Below are 18,810 nucleotides of genomic sequence, written 5' to 3' on the forward strand. Positions count from 1 at the left end.
ATAAGGAGCCAGTGCTGGAACGCACTGATTAAGTCTCAAACACTAAGTATGAATCTCTTGAGATCTTGACAACAGTGCTACAAGCTGTGGTGCCGCTCCTACCTCATTGACTTTTCATCTCCCAAGGTATTTTTTTGCTAATAGAGGCTATTTTGATGCACATTTTGATGTACTAGGTTATCCACCTGATTCTTATCAGTTCGATGCCAGTGCCAGCAATAGATGCCCAGAGCCAGGAAATGAATCAGAGGTCAGTGGGAGAGCACCTGAAAAGCAGCATAAAGGAATTCCAGCTATTTCATCCAATAAAACAGTTTCATCAGGGGGGCAGCTTAAATGTCTCTGTGCAAATGTTTGTAGCATGGGGAAAAAACAAGAGGAGTTAGAGATGTGTGCAGGCTGAAGGGCTATGATCTTACTGGCATCACGGAGACATGGTGAGATGACTTCCATGACTGGAGTGTTAGAATGGAAGGATACAGATAGAATCGAATATGGCTAGGGACATCAAGGGCAACAAGAAGGCAGTAATAAAAGAAAGACTAGGAAAAATGTGGGCCCTCATATGAAGTAAACTGAAGACCTGATTACCTGGGATATGGAGAAGACTGAGGTGATCAATGAATTTTTTGCCATAGTCTTCAAATACAGTTGTTCTAGCATCACTACCCAAGTCACAGAAGGCAAAGGCAGGGACTGGGAGAATGAAGAACGATCCACTGCAGGAGAAGATCAGGTTCAAGACTATCTAAATCTGAAAGGGTGCAAGTCCATGAGACCTAATGAGATGCATCCGAGAGTACTGAGGGAACTGGTGGATTAAGTTCCTAAGCCACTGTCCATCATATTTGGGAAGTCATGACATTCTGGTGAAGTTCCCAGTGACTGGAAAAGGGGAACATAATCCCCATTTTTAAAAAGGGGAAAAAGAAGAAGACCCAGGGGACTACAGGCCAGTCAGTCTTACCTCTGTGCCCAGCAAGATCATGGAGCAGATCTTCCTAGAAACTATGCTAAGGCACACAGAGAACAGAGAGGTGATTGGTGACAGCCAACATGGCTTCACTTAGGGAAAAGCATGCCTGACAAATATGGGGGCCTTCTACAATTGTATTACAGCATTGGTGGATAAGGGAAGAGCAACTGATGTCATCTACCTGGACTTGTGCAAGAAGCATGTGACACTGTCTCTCACAACATCCTTGTCTCTAAATTGGAGAGACGTGGATTTGATGAAAGGACCACTTGGTGGGTAAGGAACTGGCTGGATGAGCACACTCAAAGAGTTGTGGTCAACGGCTTGATGTCCAGGTAGAGCCCAGTGACAGTGTTCCTCAGGTATTGGTATTGAGACTTTTGTTATTTAACATCTTTGTCAGTGACATGGACAGTGGGATTGAGTGCACCCTCAGCAAGTCTGCAGATGACACCAAGCTGAGTGATGCGGTTGACATGCTGGAGGGAAGGTATGCCATCCAGAGGGACTTGGACAGGCTTGAGAGGTGGGTTTATGCAAACCTCATGAAGTTCAAGAAGGCCAGGCGTAAAGACCAGCACATGGGTGGAGGCAATCTCAAGCACATGTACAGGATGAGCGGATTGAAAGCAACCTTGCAGAGAAGGACATGGAGAAGTTGATGGATAAAAAATTGAACATAAGCTGGCAGTGTGTAGCCCAGAAAGCAAATCGTGTCCTGGGCTGCATCAAAAGAAGCATGACCAGCAGGTTTGAGGGAGGTGATTCTTCCCCTCTACTCTGCTCTCGTGAGACCCCAGCTAGAGCACTGTGTTCAGCTCTGGGACCTCAGCACAAGATGGACATGGACCTGTTGGAGTTGGTCCAGAGGAGGACCACAGAGATGATCAAAGGGCTGGAGCACCTCTCCGGTGAGGACAGACTGAGGGAGTTGAGGTTATGGAGAAGGTATGGAGGTATGGAGAAGACAAGGCCCCGAGGAGAACTTATTGCAGCCTTCCAATGCTTAAAGGGAGCCTTCAAGAAAGATTGTGGGGTGGGGGCTCTCAGTGAGTGTAGCTATACAACAAGGGGTAATGGTTTTAAACTAAGAGAGGGGAGATTTAGCTTAGATACTAGGAAGAAAATCTGTACTGTGAGGGTGGTGCGGCACTGGAACAAGTTGCCTAGGGAAGTTGTGGATGCCCCATACCCACAGGTGTTCAATGCCAGGTTGGATGGAGCTTTGAGCAACCTGGTCTAGCGAAAGCTGTATCTGCCCTTTACAGAGGGGTTGGAAATATGAATCTGTGGTCAGGGGATCCATACAGAATGAGACAAAATGTTACAGGTTCAATAGGTAGTAATCTACTTTTGTGTAGATTCTCATCAATAAGTATTAGTAGGAATATGTTCAGAGGTTTTGGGGGCTTTATATTTATTCCATCGGATTGATGTCTCACAATTTTCTGTTCAGTGATGGTGCTAACAGGTTGATCCTTCACCAGAACCGTTTATATTTTATCTGTTAAAGTTTTCCATTACTGTTTATGATATCCTCCTTAATACAGTCCTGTAAAGAAAGTGATAATATGTGCAATTTCGTATTTATTCCTCTGCTGGTGGTGTCAGGTCAGGCTCAACAGTTATCCTGATGCTACAGTTTGTTTGACTGTTATTTCATTTACTGCTTTGTTTTATGCTGCAGGAGTGACTGTGCTTCATTGGAAGTACCGTGAAGTATGGAACAGGAAGGAAATACTGTAACCCATGTTATTTGTACGTGGAGATAGTTCATGCATTGTAAGAGGTTGAGCTTGGTGCATAGCCAAATGCAACCTCACTCCCCCATCCTCAACAGGACGGGGAGAAAATAAGGTGAAAAAAGCTTGTGTGTCAAGATAAAGGCAGGGAGATTGCTTACCAATTGCTGTCATGGGTAAAACAAACTTGACTTGAGGAAAATTAATTAAATTTGTTGCCAATTAAAAAGGAATTGGATGATGAGAAACAAAGACAAAACCTAAAACACCACCATCCCCTTTATCTCAGGTTCAACTTCATTCCCAACTCTTCTACCTTGTCCCCCTTTCCCCTTCCCCTCTAGCAGTGGTAAGCACAGAGGGATGGGGAGTGGGGTGTTGCAGTCAGTTCATAACATTTCTCTGCCACTCCTTCTTCCTCACACTAGTCCCTGCTCCAGTGTAGGTCCTCTCCATGAGTCTGCAGTTCCTTCAGGGAACAGCCACTTGCTTCACCATCATCCTGTCCATGGGCTGAAGGGAAATTCCTGTTTACACCATGGGCTCTTCCATCGCCTCTTACTCACTCCACTATGGTGTCTTCCAAACCTTCCGTGGGCTGCAGGGAAATCCCTGCCCTGGTAGCTGGAGCACATCCTCCCAGTCTTTCTTCTTTGACCCTGGTGTTCGTTCACAGGGTTGTTTCTCACATCTTTTTTTCCTCAGTCCTCAGTGCTGTGCAGCTGTTTGCACTGTCCGAATTATATTTTCCCAGAGGCATAATCAGTTTCATTGATGGGCTCAGCTGTGTCCTGTAGCAGGTCTGCTGTAGAGATGGCTGGAACTGGCTGTGTCCAGCACAGGGCAGCCCCTGGCCTGTCCTCACAGAGGCCACCCCTGCAGCTTCGCCACAGCTGCCAAAACCTTGCCACACTCAGGCAGATCGTATTTGCCAAAATTCAGCTGGGTTTGAAGAATACTTTAAGTGCTAGAAAAGAAAAGTCTCTGTTAACATTCCGTACAGCATTTGCTTGGGTTCTTTACTTTGGCTCTTAATGCTTAAGAGATTTCTTACTGTGCCAGATTTTTAAACTAAATTCCCTTTACTTTGTTGCTTCTGTACTTCTCTTGCAAATAGTGGTGTAGGTTTATTGTCTGATATGTTATGTACATCTGTGGTTATATTTATGTCTGTCCTGTATCTTCCTTATATAGTTGGTCACGAGGTTGATTTTGGTAACACATGCTGAATATTTTAAGATACATTTTTGAAGACATTGTGGCAGCGCAGCTTATAGTGAGCATTCCTGTCTTCATTTTTTTGAAATACTTAGAGGAATGATGTTTTCTCTGATGACATGAATTCACCAGTTTTAAGCAAAAACAGAAAAATAGAATTGTGACTCATGCTTTAGGTAAAATTCATTTGACTGCTTTATTTTCTTTAAAGAAAAGGTGATGTAATTTTTATTTGACATTCAAAACTATTGAGGACTAAAATCCTCACAGTAAATATTGAATTGTTTCTTGACAGGAAAATGCAGTGCATCTGTGCATGTTTATTTAAGTAATTATATAACTTAGCAAAAGTTATACAATTATTTTAAAAAAGTTATACAGTTATAAAAAAATAATAACAATAATGATAAAATAACAATAATAATGCTTTTATTAATATTATTTTGGAAAATTATTGACAGCACAACTGTTTGACTAAATTATTATTTTAAACTTTGTTTCAAAATCGTTTTTTGTAGAGTTAAGTACATTTGACATTTAAAATCTACTGAACAAAAGCAAAACTATGTAAAAGAAAGAAATCGAGCTATTTCTGGTTGTTACCCAGTGTAAAATTTTCAAGGTATATACTCTTACTTTCTCAACTCCAGTCTATATATTGAAATAGAAAAAAATTTTTTTCTTACTCTTCAGGTTCCATTCAGTTTTACCACTTTTATCAGTTGGCTGTAAATATGACTAAGTCAAATAACCCGATCCGAAAAATGTTTTCTCTTTCTCTGTAGCTGCAGATGAGGCCAATGCTATGTAAAGCTACAAATTATGTTTTCAGGTGCTTGGAGACCTAATTCTTAGTGTTCAGTTTAAAAAACATTTTTGCAATAACAGATAAATAATGTTTTATTTTTTTAATGGCAGGTATTGGAATATACAGGAATATACAATTTAATTCGAAATGATACATTTTTCAGAAGAATACTTACAGAAATGTGTCTTGCTTTGAAACTTATTTTTTTTTTTTTGTGCATGCATAGGTCAAAGATTACTGGGAAGTTCAGCACCTGTCAGTATTCCAGATTCTCTTGTTCGTTCCTCATCTTTACACTCATCATCATCCCTTTCAAACTCTCCACTCAGTTCTCTTTCACAATCGCTGTCGCAGTCTTTTGTTTCATCCACTATGGTTCCTCATCAACAGCAGCCCCAACCCTTGAAGTCAGAACACAGTATGTTGGGCACCTCAGCCTCTTCTCACAACTCTTTAGGTAAGTTGAAGGCTGCACTTTGCATTTTTTAATGCAAAGAAACCTTTTCAGAAAGGTTCAGTTCAAGGCTTTGCATGTTTCCTGTGAATTAATCTGGAGGACAAAGCCTAGCTAATGTGGTGTAGGGGAGAAAGTTCAAGGAGCTAACGTTCCTTCCTAAAGAAGGGGAAAAAAAACATTTTCCAGACTGTACATGTCTGAAGATAGTAAAATAATGAGTCTTGCAGATAAAAGTGTAAATTTTGTATGTGTGCTGCATTTACTTAGTCTGAATGTGAAACATTTCGCGGCAGGATGTATAGACTTTTTTTGTGGTTTTGTTTTACAGGTTTAAATGGTGTTACAGGGAGCATTTGGGACTTCGTGGCCGGGAGTTTCTCTCCTAGTCCATCCCCAGTATTAAGCATTGGCACTACTCTCTCAATAAGTTCAAACACAAGTGGGAACGAACTAACTCGAGTTAGACAGGAACTTGATGATGCCAAGAGAAAACTAAAACAATGGGAAGAATCTTGGCAACAAGTAAAACAGGTACACTAATTCATGGTAGTATTAAATTTTCTCTATATTTTTTTTACCAAACAAGTACCTCCTGTTTTTCCCTTTTACATATTTTATTATTCTTGGACCCAGAGTTTCATTACATGCTGTGAAATGAATAGACTGCAAATGCTGTTTTTTTGATATCACAAATAAGCTGGCAGCATAAAGGAAACAGACCTTTTTAAAAGTCAATCTGTCTCTCTAGACAGTGACACTTACACAGCCTCAGGATAGTGCTGAACAGCAATGTATCTCAATGTTAGGTAACTAAAGACATACTTTCCCTCCCGTACCTCTTTCAGTTGGTAAGCACACAAAAAAAGAAGAGATTTGCCAGCAACTGTGGCTGTATAATGTGCCTAGATAATACCCAGCCATCTCAGCAGTCAAACCGAGGCTGATGATAACTGCCAGTCTAGTGCATTTTCTGTAGTCTTTTTCCTCCCCTCATATCATTCTCTCTGTGACATGGAGTAGCAAAGTAGCTCTAGTACATTTTGACAGTTTTCGATGTCTCCTGACATTAGATTATGAATAAGTGTTCCATTTATAGAGCTCCAAAAACACTTCTAGATGTTTACAGACAAGTAACAGTGACATATCTAAAAATTAGGTTACGGTAAAACAAGAATTGTTAATTAGACAGTAGAATAAGTAGGGAAAAGCATTAAATCGACTGTGATAGCATCCTTATATCTAAAATTAGAGATTGGTTGCATCTTCGAAGGCTTTTGAATTTGCTCTTTCATTTTTAATTTTACAAATATATTTTTTTATATTCTGGAAAATGTTTTCTCCCAGGCATGTGATGCATGGCAGAAAGAGGCTCAAGAAGCAAAAGAACGTGCTGATGTTGCAGCTGCTGACAAGCAACTCGCTCTTCAGAAGAAGGAGGAAGTGGAAAATAAATTAAAAAAGCTGAAGGTGCAGTTAGCTGCCTGCCTGTCTACTACACTACCTTACGTAAAAAACTCTGGAGACATAGAAAAGATATCCTTGCCAATGCTTCGTTCCTTACAAAGTCAGCTGCACTTAGATTTAGGAACAATAGATGAGGTAAGTTTTCTTCATCTGTGTAACTACATTTGCTTAATTGAAACTGACAGCTCAGCAACCCTCAGTGAGATACATACACCAGGTTTCATTTCAGAGAGCATCACTGATCTCAGTGTCAGGTCTTCCTTTTCTGGATTACACAGTGGTTCAAATTTCGCAGCCTAATGGCTTCTTCTAATTTTTCGATCAGCTGTCAGATAAATGACAAGAGTTTCACAAGAACTCTAAGGGTAATTAAAAAAAAAAAAAAAAGAAAAAAAGATCTAAACAGTGGTTTTCCTCCCAGTACCTAAATAAATAAAAAGAGTTGCCCGAAATAAATGAAAACAGTTACCTGCTATTCACTTGTTTAGAAGGTGGATGGCGAGTTTTTCCACTAAGAGCTTGCATAGTCAGAGACTAGTACAGACTTGGAGCATAGAATCACTGACATTAGAAGGGACCTCTGGTGATCATCTATTCTAATGCCCCACTCAAATCAGGGAAAACTTGAGCAGGTTGCTCCTGGCTGTTCCTGGAAGTGTTTTGAATATCTCCAAGGATGGAGACACCACAACTTCTGTAGGCAACCTTTTCCACTGTTTCACCACCCTCACTGTAAAAGTGGAATTTTCTGTACTTTTACTTAATGCCCAGTGGCACAATGCTCTTCTTTCACGGGCTACCACCAAGAAGAAGCTGTCTGTATCTTCTTTGCCCCCTGGCACAAAGTATTTATGCACACTGATAAGATGTCCTCTCTCCTTTCAGGCTCTCCTCATGTGTCAGATACTTCAGTCCCTTAGTCACCGTAGTGGCATAATGCTGTATTCCATCTTCTCTCAAATCAAAATTTAGGTTCTACCAAAATGTAGGATGTTGTTTTGCTGTCACATGGACAGCATTTCTCAGGGCTGTCAAAGCTTGGAAGTCTGATGCCAGTCCTCTGACTATAATCAAGGAAGATAATAATGACCATGGACTGCTCCAGGCACAAAAAGCCTCATTCCTACTTCAGACCGTTCTGGACCCAGCTTGGTTCCCCATTGCTTTTTCCTCTGCAGTCTCAAAGGACAGTAACGCCATACATAATGGCGATTTCTTGCTGTTTTGTTTGGACTGTGACAGGACTGTCCAGACATAAAAAAAAAAAATAAAAAAATCCTTTCACTACTGAAACAGTCTGCCATACTCCAGTACCTGTTTACCTGTTTGAGTTCAGCACTGTCTTCTCTGTCTCAGTGCACCTCCTGTACGATGCCATCTATATCAGCATGAACTGGAGCCTTGAAAAAAAGCTAGGCTTTCCTTAGAAGACATTAAAACATAACTTAAGTCTTTGGCAAGAAAGCAAGTAGATGAGACTTGATATTTACCAGGTTCCTATTACCAAGTATGTTTGGATTAAGGACCACTATTGTTTTTCTCCTGAGGTATTTTAAATAGGAGCAAAAGAATCCTGGAATCTCTTTATCTGAACGAAGTCATTAGATCCTGGAATGGAAGTCATCTCAGCCAGGCCGGAGTGATTAGAACCATTACCAGCCTTTACAGTTCCTCAGTCTCTCAGGTTTCTTTCAGCAGTGTGGTCTCTTCTCACCTAGCTCTTCCTTCCAGAAGAAAGTTGCTGTCTTAGGCAGTGTTACAGTGTTCTGGATACTTCTCTTAATCTGAGCACCTCTCTCTCAGGAAATGAACATGGCTTGTAGATACCTTTAAATGCTTCCTGTTCCTTAGTAAGGTTGATATGGTTTACTATATGGAGACACTTATTTGCAGTTGTAACATCCTCCCCTCCCCAAAGTCTGTATCAGTAGCTTTATTCAAAGTATATTACATTTGTGAATTCCATTTTGTCCTCACACAAACATTTCTCACAGCCTAAGAAAATGTAGTAGTGGTTTGAAATGTCAAAATAGGGAAGCATATGATAATGAAAAAGGATACTTCCTCTCTTTTTTTTTTTTTCTTGGTTTGCATCATTCATCCCAGTCATGGAGGAAAACTGCAGTCCGGAGGTGCTAACCTAGATGTTTTCCATTCTAAATGCACATGTACTCTTCTAGCTGCTACTCTAAATGTTGTGCATGCTCTGATCTCATGACCTGCAACTCAGCTATTCATCATACAAGAACATTGTCCTTTGTGTTGCTACAACAGAAATTTATCGAGGACAGCTAAGGATAAAATTGCTAGAACGTGACTGTATAGTTTGGATTCATTTTCACTGAGTGCAGTAATCATCTTACAGGTGATTTTTCAGCTTCAGTCAAAGAAGTGTATAGTATGTCGAGAAGGTGATCGTAGCATTATCCTGAATCCATGTCAACATTACATACTTTGTGACCACTGTGCAGCTAGACAAGAAGAATGTCCCTGTTGCAAGAAATCAAAAAATCCACGGTAACATACAGGCATGGTACTTATATCATGTTTATGAATTAAAAATATTTTATGTTTTTGTATTTTGTATAGGAATTATATAAATCACTGATAATTAATCAACTTAATAGTGCTAGGTAAATTTTGATTTTGTTGTAAGAAACCTAGTTGCTTTGCTTGCTCACCTTTACATATCAGTTTCAGCCATTCAATGATTTTTTTATTAGTCTTGAGGTTCTTTCGTTCCTGCCCAGTTCCATCCCAGTCTTTTCCCATCCACTTACATTCTTAGTGCACAGTCTACGGCTCGGCTGGAGCGGATGCCGAGGCTGGAACGGCACTCTCTGGACTCACTGAAATGCATTCTCAGTGGTGCCAGTGCACTCTCTGGACTCACGGCACTGCATCCACAGTGGTGCCAGTGCACTCTCTGGACTCACTGAAGTGCATTCTCAGTGGAGCCAGTGCACTCTCTGGACTCACTGCACTGCATCCCCAGTGGTGCCAGTGCACTCTCTGGACTCACTGCAGTGCATCCCAAGTGGTGCCAATGCACTCTCTGGACTCACTGCAGTGCATCCCCAGTGGTGCCAGTACACTCACTGGACTCACTGCACTGCATCCCCAGTGGTGCCAGTGCAGTCTCTGCACTCACTGAAGTGCATCTCCAGTGGTGCCAGAGCACTCTCTGGACTCACTGCAGTGCATCCCAGTGGTGCCAGTGCACTCTCTGGACACTCTGCACTGCATCCCCACTGGTGCCAGTGCACTCTCTGGACTCACTGCACTGCATCCCCAGTGGTGCCAGTGCACTCTCTGGACTCACTGCACTGCATCTCCAATGGTGCCAGTGCACTCTCTGGACTCACTGCACTGCATCCCCAGTGGTGCCAATGCACTCTCTGGACTCACTGCTGTGCATCCCCAGTGGTGCCAGTACACTCACTGGACTGACTGAAGTGCATTCCCAGTGGTGACATTGAAGTCTTTGGACTCACTGCACTCCATCCCCACTGGTGCCTTTGCACTCCCTGGACTCACTGCACTGCTCCAGCCGCGGCAGCTGCTCCAGCCGCGGTAGCCCTCCAGCCGTGGCAGCCGCTCCACTCGGTAGCGGCTGGAGCGGCTGCCGCGGCTGGAGCGGCTGGAGCGGCTGCCGCGGCTGGAGCGGCTGCCGCGGATGGAGAGGCTGGCGCGGCTGGAGGGGCTGGAGCGGCTGCCGCGGCTGGAGCGGCTGGAGCGGCTGCCGCGGCTGGAGCGTCTGCCGCGGCTGGAGGGGCTACCGCGGGGTTGACTCGGCTGGAGCGGATGCCGAGGCTGGAACGGCACTCTCTGGACTCACTGAAATGCATTCTCAGTGGTGCTAGTGCACTCTCTGGACTCACTGCAGTGCATCCCCAGTGGTGCCATTGCACTCTCTGGACTCACTGCACCGCATTCCCACTGGTGCCAGTGCGCTCTCTGGACTCACTGCACTGCATCCCCAGTGGTGCCAGTGCGCTCTCAGGACTCACTGCAGGGCATCCCCAGTGGTGCCAGTGCACTCTCTGGACTCACTGCACTGCATCCCCAGTCCTGCCAGTGCACTCTCTTGACTCACTGCAGTGCATCCCCAGTGGTGCCAGTACACTCACTGGACTGACTGAAGTGCATCCCCAGTGGTGTCAGTGCACTCACTGGAGTCACTGCACTGCATCCCCAGTGGTGCAAGTGCACTCCCTGGACTCACTGCACTGCATTCCCAGTGGTGACAGTGAAGTCTTTGGACTCACTGCACTCCATCCCCACTGGTGCCTTTGCACTCCCTGGACTCACTGCACTGCTCCAGCCGCGGCAGCCGCTCCAGCCGCGGTAGCCCTCCAGCCGTGGCAGCCGCTCCACTCGGTAGCGGCTGGAGCGGCTGCCGCGGTTGGAGCGGCTGGAGCGGCTGCCGCGGCTGGAGCGGCTGCCGCGGATGGAGAGGCTGGCGAGGCTGGAGGGGCTGGAGCGGCTGCCGCGGCTGGAGCGGCTGGAGCGGCTGCCGCGGCTGGAGCGTCTGCCGCGGCTGGAGGGCCTACCGCGGGGTTGACTCGGCTGGAGCGGATACCGAGGCTGGAACGGCACTCTCTGGACTCACTGAAATGCATTCTCAGTGGTGCCAGTGCACTCTCTGGACTCACTGCTCTGCATCCCCAGTGGTGCTAGTGCACTCTGGACTCACTGCAGTGCATCCCCAGTGGTGCCAGTGCACTCTCTGGACTCACTGCACCGCATTCCCACTGGTGTCAGTGCACTCTGTGGACTCACTGCACTGCATCCCCAGTGGTGTCAGTGCACTCTCTGGACTCCCGGCACCGTATCCCCAGTGGTGCCAGTGCATTCGCTGGACTCACGGCACTGCATCCCCAGTGGTGCCAGTGCACTCTCTGGACTCACTGCAGTGCATCCCAAGTGGTGCCAATGCACTCTCTGGACTCACTGCAGTGCATCCCCAGTGGTGCCAGTACACTCACTGGACTCACTGCACTGCATCCCCAGTGGTGCCAGTGCAGTCTCTGCACTCACTGAAGTGCATCTCCAGTGGTGCCAGAGCACTCTCTGGACTCACTGCAGTGCATCCCAGTGGTGCCAGTGCACTCTCTGGACACTCTGCACTGCATCCCCAGTGGTGCCAGTGCACTCTCTGGACTCACTGCAGTGCATCCCAAGTGGTGCCAATGCACTCTCTGGACTCACTGCAGTGCATCCCCAGTGGTGCCAGTACACTCACTGGACTCACTGCACTGCATCCCCAGTGGTGCCAGTGCAGTCTCTGCACTCACTGAAGTGCATCTCCAGTGGTGCCAGAGCACTCTCTGGACTCACTGCAGTGCATCCCAGTGGTGCCAGTGCACTCTCTGGACACTCTGCACTGCATCCCCACTGGTGCCAGTGCACTCTCTGGACTCACTGCACTGCATCCCCAGTGGTGCCAGTGCACTCTCTGGACTCACTGCACTGCATCTCCAATGGTGCCAGTGCACTCTCTGGACTCACTGCACTGCATCCCCAGTGGTGCCAATGCACTCTCTGGACTCACTGCTGTGCATCCCCAGTGGTGCCAGTACACTCACTGGACTGACTGAAGTGCATTCCCAGTGGTGACATTGAAGTCTTTGGACTCACTGCACTCCATCCCCACTGGTGCCTTTGCACTCCCTGGACTCACTGCACTGCTCCAGCCGCGGCAGCCGCTCCAGCCGCGGTAGCCCTCCAGCCGTGGCAGCCGCTCCACTCGGTAGCGGCTGGAGCGGCTGCCGCGGCTGGAGCGGCTGGAGCGGCTGCCGCGGCTGGAGCGGCTGCCGCGGATGGAGAGGCTGGCGCGGCTGGAGGGGCTGGAGCGGCTGCCGCGGCTGGAGCGGCTGGAGCGGCTGCCGCGGCTGGAGCGTCTGCCGCGGCTGGAGGGGCTACCGCGGGGTTGACTCGGCTGGAGCGGATGCCGAGGCTGGAACGGCACTCTCTGGACTCACTGAAATGCATTCTCAGTGGTGCTAGTGCACTCTCTGGACTCACTGCAGTGCATCCCCAGTGGTGCCATTGCACTCTCTGGACTCACTGCACCGCATTCCCACTGGTGCCAGTGCGCTCTCTGGACTCACTGCACTGCATCCCCAGTGGTGCCAGTGCGCTCTCAGGACTCACTGCAGGGCATCCCCAGTGGTGCCAGTGCACTCTCTGGACTCACTGCACTGCATCCCCAGTCCTGCCAGTGCACTCTCTTGACTCACTGCAGTGCATCCCCAGTGGTGCCAGTACACTCACTGGACTGACTGAAGTGCATCCCCAGTGGTGTCAGTGCACTCACTGGAGTCACTGCACTGCATCCCCAGTGGTGCAAGTGCACTCCCTGGACTCACTGCACTGCATTCCCAGTGGTGACAGTGAAGTCTTTGGACTCACTGCACTCCATCCCCACTGGTGCCTTTGCACTCCCTGGACTCACTGCACTGCTCCAGCCGCGGCAGCCGCTCCAGCCGCGGTAGCCCTCCAGCCGTGGCAGCCGCTCCACTCGGTAGCGGCTGGAGCGGCTGCCGCGGTTGGAGCGGCTGGAGCGGCTGCCGCGGCTGGAGCGGCTGCCGCGGATGGAGAGGCTGGCGAGGCTGGAGGGGCTGGAGCGGCTGCCGCGGCTGGAGCGGCTGGAGCGGCTGCCGCGGCTGGAGCGTCTGCCGCGGCTGGAGGGCCTACCGCGGGGTTGACTCGGCTGGAGCGGATACCGAGGCTGGAACGGCACTCTCTGGACTCACTGAAATGCATTCTCAGTGGTGCCAGTGCACTCTCTGGACTCACTGCTCTGCATCCCCAGTGGTGCTAGTGCACTCTGGACTCACTGCAGTGCATCCCCAGTGGTGCCAGTGCACTCTCTGGACTCACTGCACCGCATTCCCACTGGTGTCAGTGCACTCTGTGGACTCACTGCACTGCATCCCCAGTGGTGTCAGTGCACTCTCTGGACTCCCGGCACCGTATCCCCAGTGGTGCCAGTGCATTCGCTGGACTCACGGCACTGCATCCCCAGTGGTGCCAGTGCACTCTCTGGACTCACTGCAGTGCATCCCAAGTGGTGCCAATGCACTCTCTGGACTCACTGCAGTGCATCCCCAGTGGTGCCAGTACACTCACTGGACTCACTGCACTGCATCCCCAGTGGTGCCAGTGCAGTCTCTGCACTCACTGAAGTGCATCTCCAGTGGTGCCAGAGCACTCTCTGGACTCACTGCAGTGCATCCCAGTGGTGCCAGTGCACTCTCTGGACACTCTGCACTGCATCCCCACTGGTGCCAGTGCACTCTCTGGACTCACTGCACTGCATCCCCAGTGGTGCCAGTGCACTCTCTGGACTCACTGCACTGCATCTCCAATGGTGCCAGTGCACTCTCTGGACTCACTGCACTGCATCCCCAGTGGTGCCAATGCACTCTCTGGACTCACTGCTGTGCATCCCCAGTGGTGCCAGTACACTCACTGGACTGACTGAAGTGCATTCCCAGTGGTGACATTGAAGTCTTTGGACTCACTGCACTCCATCCCCACTGGTGCCTTTGCACTCCCTGGACTCACTGCACTGCTCCAGCCGCGGCAGCCGCTCCAGCCGCGGTAGCCCTCCAGCCGTGGCAGCCGCTCCACTCGGTAGCGGCTGGAGCGGCTGCCGCGGCTGGAGCGGCTGCCGCGGCTGGAGCGGCTGCCGCGGATGGAGAGGCTGGCGCGGCTGGAGGGGCTGGAGCGGCTGCCGCGGCTGGAGCGGCTGGAGCGGCTGCCGCGGCTGGAGCGTCTGCCGCGGCTGGAGGGGCTACCGCGGGGTTGACTCGGCTGGAGCGGATGCCGAGGCTGGAACGGCACTCTCTGGACTCACTGAAATGCATTCTCAGTGGTGCCAGTGCACTCTCTGGACTCACTGCTCTGCATCCCCAGTGGTGCTAGTGCACTCTCTGGACTCACTGCAGTGCATCCCCAGTGGTGCCATTGCACTCTCTGGACTCACTGCACCGCATTCCCACTGGTGCCAGTGCGCTCTCTGGACTCACTGCACTGCATCCCCAGTGGTGCCAGTGCGCTCTCAGGACTCACTGCAGGGCATCCCCAGTGGTGCCAGTGCACTCTCTGGACTCACTGCACTGCATCCCCAGTCCTGCCAGTGCACTCTCTTGACTCACTGCAGTGCATCCCCAGTGGTGCCAGTACACTCACTGGACTGACTGAAGTGCATCCCCAGTGGTGTCAGTGCACTCACTGGAGTCACTGCACTGCATCCCCAGTGGTGCAAGTGCACTCCCTGGACTCACTGCACTGCATTCCCAGTGGTGACAGTGAAGTCTTTGGACTCACTGCACTCCATCCCCACTGGTGCCTTTGCACTCCCTGGACTCACTGCACTGCTCCAGCCGCGGCAGCCGCTCCAGCCGCGGTAGCCCTCCAGCCGTGGCAGCCGCTCCACTCGGTAGCGGCTGGAGCGGCTGCCGCGGTTGGAGCGGCTGGAGCGGCTGCCGCGGCTGGAGCGGCTGCCGCGGATGGAGAGGCTGGCGAGGCTGGAGGGGCTGGAGCGGCTGCCGCGGCTGGAGCGGCTGGAGCGGCTGCCGCGGCTGGAGCGTCTGCCGCGGCTGGAGGGCCTACCGCGGGGTTGACTCGGCTGGAGCGGATACCGAGGCTGGAACGGCACTCTCTGGACTCACTGAAATGCATTCTCAGTGGTGCCAGTGCACTCTCTGGACTCACTGCTCTGCATCCCCAGTGGTGCTAGTGCACTCTGGACTCACTGCAGTGCATCCCCAGTGGTGCCAGTGCACTCTCTGGACTCACTGCACCGCATTCCCACTGGTGTCAGTGCACTCTGTGGACTCACTGCACTGCATCCCCAGTGGTGTCAGTGCACTCTCTGGACTCCCGGCACCGTATCCCCAGTGGTGCCAGTGCATTCGCTGGACTCACGGCACTGCATCCACAGTGGTGCCAGTGCACTCTCTGGACTCACTGAAGTGCATTCTCAGTGGAGCCAGTGCACTCTCTGGACTCACTGCACTGCATCCCCAGTGGTGCCAGTGCACTCTCTGGACTCACTGCAGTGCATCCCAAGTGGTGCCAATGCACTCTCTGGACTCACTGCAGTGCATCCCCAGTGGTGCCAGTACACTCACTGGACTCACTGCACTGCATCCCCAGTGGTGCCAGTGCAGTCTCTGCACTCACTGAAGTGCATCTCCAGTGGTGCCAGAGCACTCTCTGGACTCACTGCAGTGCATCCCAGTGGTGCCAGTGCACTCTCTGGACACTCTGCACTGCATCCCCACTGGTGCCAGTGCACTCTCTGGACTCACTGCACTGCATCCCCAGTGGTGCCAGTGCACTCTCTGGACTCACTGCACTGCATCTCCAATGGTGCCAGTGCACTCTCTGGACTCACTGCACTGCATCCCCAGTGGTGCCAATGCACTCTCTGGACTCACTGCTGTGCATCCCCAGTGGTGCCAGTACACTCACTGGACTGACTGAAGTGCATTCCCAGTGGTGACATTGAAGTCTTTGGACTCACTGCACTCCATCCCCACTGGTGCCTTTGCACTCCCTGGACTCACTGCACTGCTCCAGCCGCGGCAGCCGCTCCAGCCGCGGTAGCCCTCCAGCCGTGGCAGCCGCTCCACTCGGTAGCGGCTGGAGCGGCTGCCGCGGCTGGAGCGGCTGGAGCGGCTGCCGCGGCTGGAGCGGCTGCCGCGGATGGAGAGGCTGGCGCGGCTGGAGGGGCTGGAGCGGCTGCCGCGGCTGGAGCGGCTGGAGCGGCTGCCGCGGCTGGAGCGTCTGCCGCGGCTGGAGGGGCTACCGCGGGGTTGACTCGGCTGGAGCGGATGCCGAGGCTGGAACGGCACTCTCTGGACTCACTGAAATGCATTCTCAGTGGTGCCAGTGCACTCTCTGGACTCACTGCTCTGCATCCCCAGTGGTGCTAGTGCACTCTCTGGACTCACTGCAGTGCATCCCCAGTGGTGCCATTGCACTCTCTGGACTCACTGCACCGCATTCCCACTGGTGCCAGTGCGCTCTCTGGACTCACTGCACTGCATCCCCAGTGGTGCCAGTGCGCTCTCAGGACTCACTGCAGGGCATCCCCAGTGGTGCCAGTGCACTCTCTGGACTCACTGCACTGCATCCCCAGTCCTGCCAGTGCACTCTCTTGACTCACTGCAGTGCATCCCCAGTGGTGCCAGTACACTCACTGGACTGACTGAAGTGCATCCCCAGTGGTGTCAGTGCACTCACTGGAGTCACTGCACTGCATCCCCAGTGGTGCAAGTGCACTCCCTGGACTCACTGCACTGCATTCCCAGTGGTGACAGTGAAGTCTTTGGACTCACTGCACTCCATCCCCACTGGTGCCTTTGCACTCCCTGGACTCACTGCACTGCTCCAGCCGCGGCAGCCGCTCCAGCCGCGGTAGCCCTCCAGCCGTGGCAGCCGCTCCACTCGGTAGCGGCTGGAGCGGCTGCCGCGGTTGGAGCGGCTGGAGCGGCTGCCGCGGCTGGAGCGGCTGCCGCGGATGGAGAGGCTGGCGAGGCTGGAGGGGCTGGAGCGGCTGCCGCGGCTGGAGCGGCTGGAGCGGCTGCCGCGGCTGGAGCGTCTGCCGCGGCTGGAGGGCCTACCGCGGGGTTGACTCGGCTGGAGCGGATACCGAGGCTGGAACGGCACTCTCTGGACTCACTGAAATGCATTCTCAGTGGTGCCAGTGCACTCTCTGGACTCACTGCTCTGCATCCCCAGTGGTGCTAGTGCACTCTGGACTCACTGCAGTGCATCCCCAGTGGTGCCAGTGCACTCTCTGGACTCACTGCACCGCATTCCCACTGGTGTCAGTGCACTCTGTGGACTCACTGCACTGCATCCCCAGTGGTGTCAGTGCACTCTCTGGACTCCCGGCACCGTATCCCCAGTGGTGCCAGTGCATTCGCTGGACTCACGGCACTGCATCCACAGTGGTGCCAGTGCACTCTCTGGACTCACTGAAGTGCATTCTCAGTGGTGCCAGTGCACTCTCTGGACTCACTGCACTGCATCCCCAGTGGTGCCAGTGCACTCTCTGGACTCACTGCAGTGCATCCCAAGTGGTGCCAATGCACTCTCTGGACTCACTGCAGTGCATCCCCAGTGGTGCCAGTACACTCACTGGACTCACTGCACTGCATCCCCAGTGGTGCCAGTGCAGTCTCTGCACTCACTGAAGTGCATCTCCAGTGGTGCCAGAGCACTCTCTGGACTCACTGCAGTGCATCCCAGTGGTGCCAGTGCACTCTCTGGACACTCTGCACTGCATCCCCACTGGTGCCAGTGCACTCTCTGGACTCACTGCACTGCATCCCCAGTGGTGCCAGTGCACTCTCTGGACTCACTGCACTGCATCTCCAATGGTGCCAGTGCACTCTCTGGACTCACTGCACTGCATCCCCAGTGGTGCCAATGCACTCTCTGGACTCACTGCTGTGCATCCCCAGTGGTGCCAGTACACTCACTGGACTGACTGAAGTGCATTCCCAGTGGTGACATTGAAGTCTTTGGACTCACTGCACTCCATCCCCACTGGTGCCTTTGCACTCCCTGGACTCACTGCACTGCTCCAGCCGCGGCAGCCGCTCCAGCCGCGGTAGCCCTCCAGCCGTGGCAGCCGCTCCACTCGGTAGCGGCTGGAGCGGCTGCCGCGGCTGGAGCGGCTGGAGCGGCTGCCGCGGCTGGAGCGGCTGCCGCGGATGGAGAGGCTGGCGCGGCTGGAGGGGCTGGAGCGGCTGCCGCGGCTGGAGCGGCTGGAGCGGCTGCCGCGGCTGGAGCGTCTGCCGCGGCTGGAGGGGCTACCGCGGGGTTGACTCGGCTGGAGCGGATGCCGAGGCTGGAACGGCACTCTCTGGACTCACTGAAATGCATTCTCAGTGGTGCCAGTGCACTCTCTGGACTCACTGCTCTGCATCCCCAGTGGTGCTAGTGCACTCTCTGGACTCACTGCAGTGCATCCCCAGTGGTGCCATTGCACTCTCTGGACTCACTGCACCGCATTCCCACTGGTGCCAGTGCGCTCTCTGGACTCACTGCACTGCATCCCCAGTGGTGCCAGTGCGCTCTCAGGACTCACTGCAGGGCATCCCCAGTGGTGCCAGTGCAC

The 18,810-nt window shown here is 51.7% G+C and overlaps 1 protein-coding gene across 10 annotated transcripts in view; it reads left to right on the forward strand.

Annotated features, from left to right (window-relative positions):
• UNKL (unk like zinc finger) overlaps positions 1 to 9,466 on the forward strand; it is a 50,329-nt gene extending 40,863 nt beyond the window's left edge. For 5 of the 10 annotated variants that reach the window (XM_080556208.1, XM_080556211.1, XM_080556216.1 and 2 more), the window contains 3 exons: positions 4,971 to 5,201; positions 5,530 to 5,732; positions 6,546 to 7,060. In XM_080556208.1, coding sequence (XP_080412334.1) covers positions 4,971 to 5,201; positions 5,530 to 5,732; positions 6,546 to 6,965 — 854 coding nt within the window. In that variant the 3' untranslated portion in view covers positions 6,966 to 7,060. The other 5 variants (XM_080556210.1, XM_080556217.1, XM_080556214.1 and 2 more) reach the window with 4 other exon arrangements.
• The last annotated feature ends 9,344 nt before the right edge of the window (positions 9,467 to 18,810 follow it).

The sequence above is a fragment of the Anser brachyrhynchus genome (genome assembly GCF_964034855.1).
Source record: "Anser brachyrhynchus genome assembly, chromosome: 15".
In the NCBI taxonomy this organism is placed as follows: Eukaryota; Metazoa; Chordata; class Aves; order Anseriformes; family Anatidae; genus Anser; species Anser brachyrhynchus.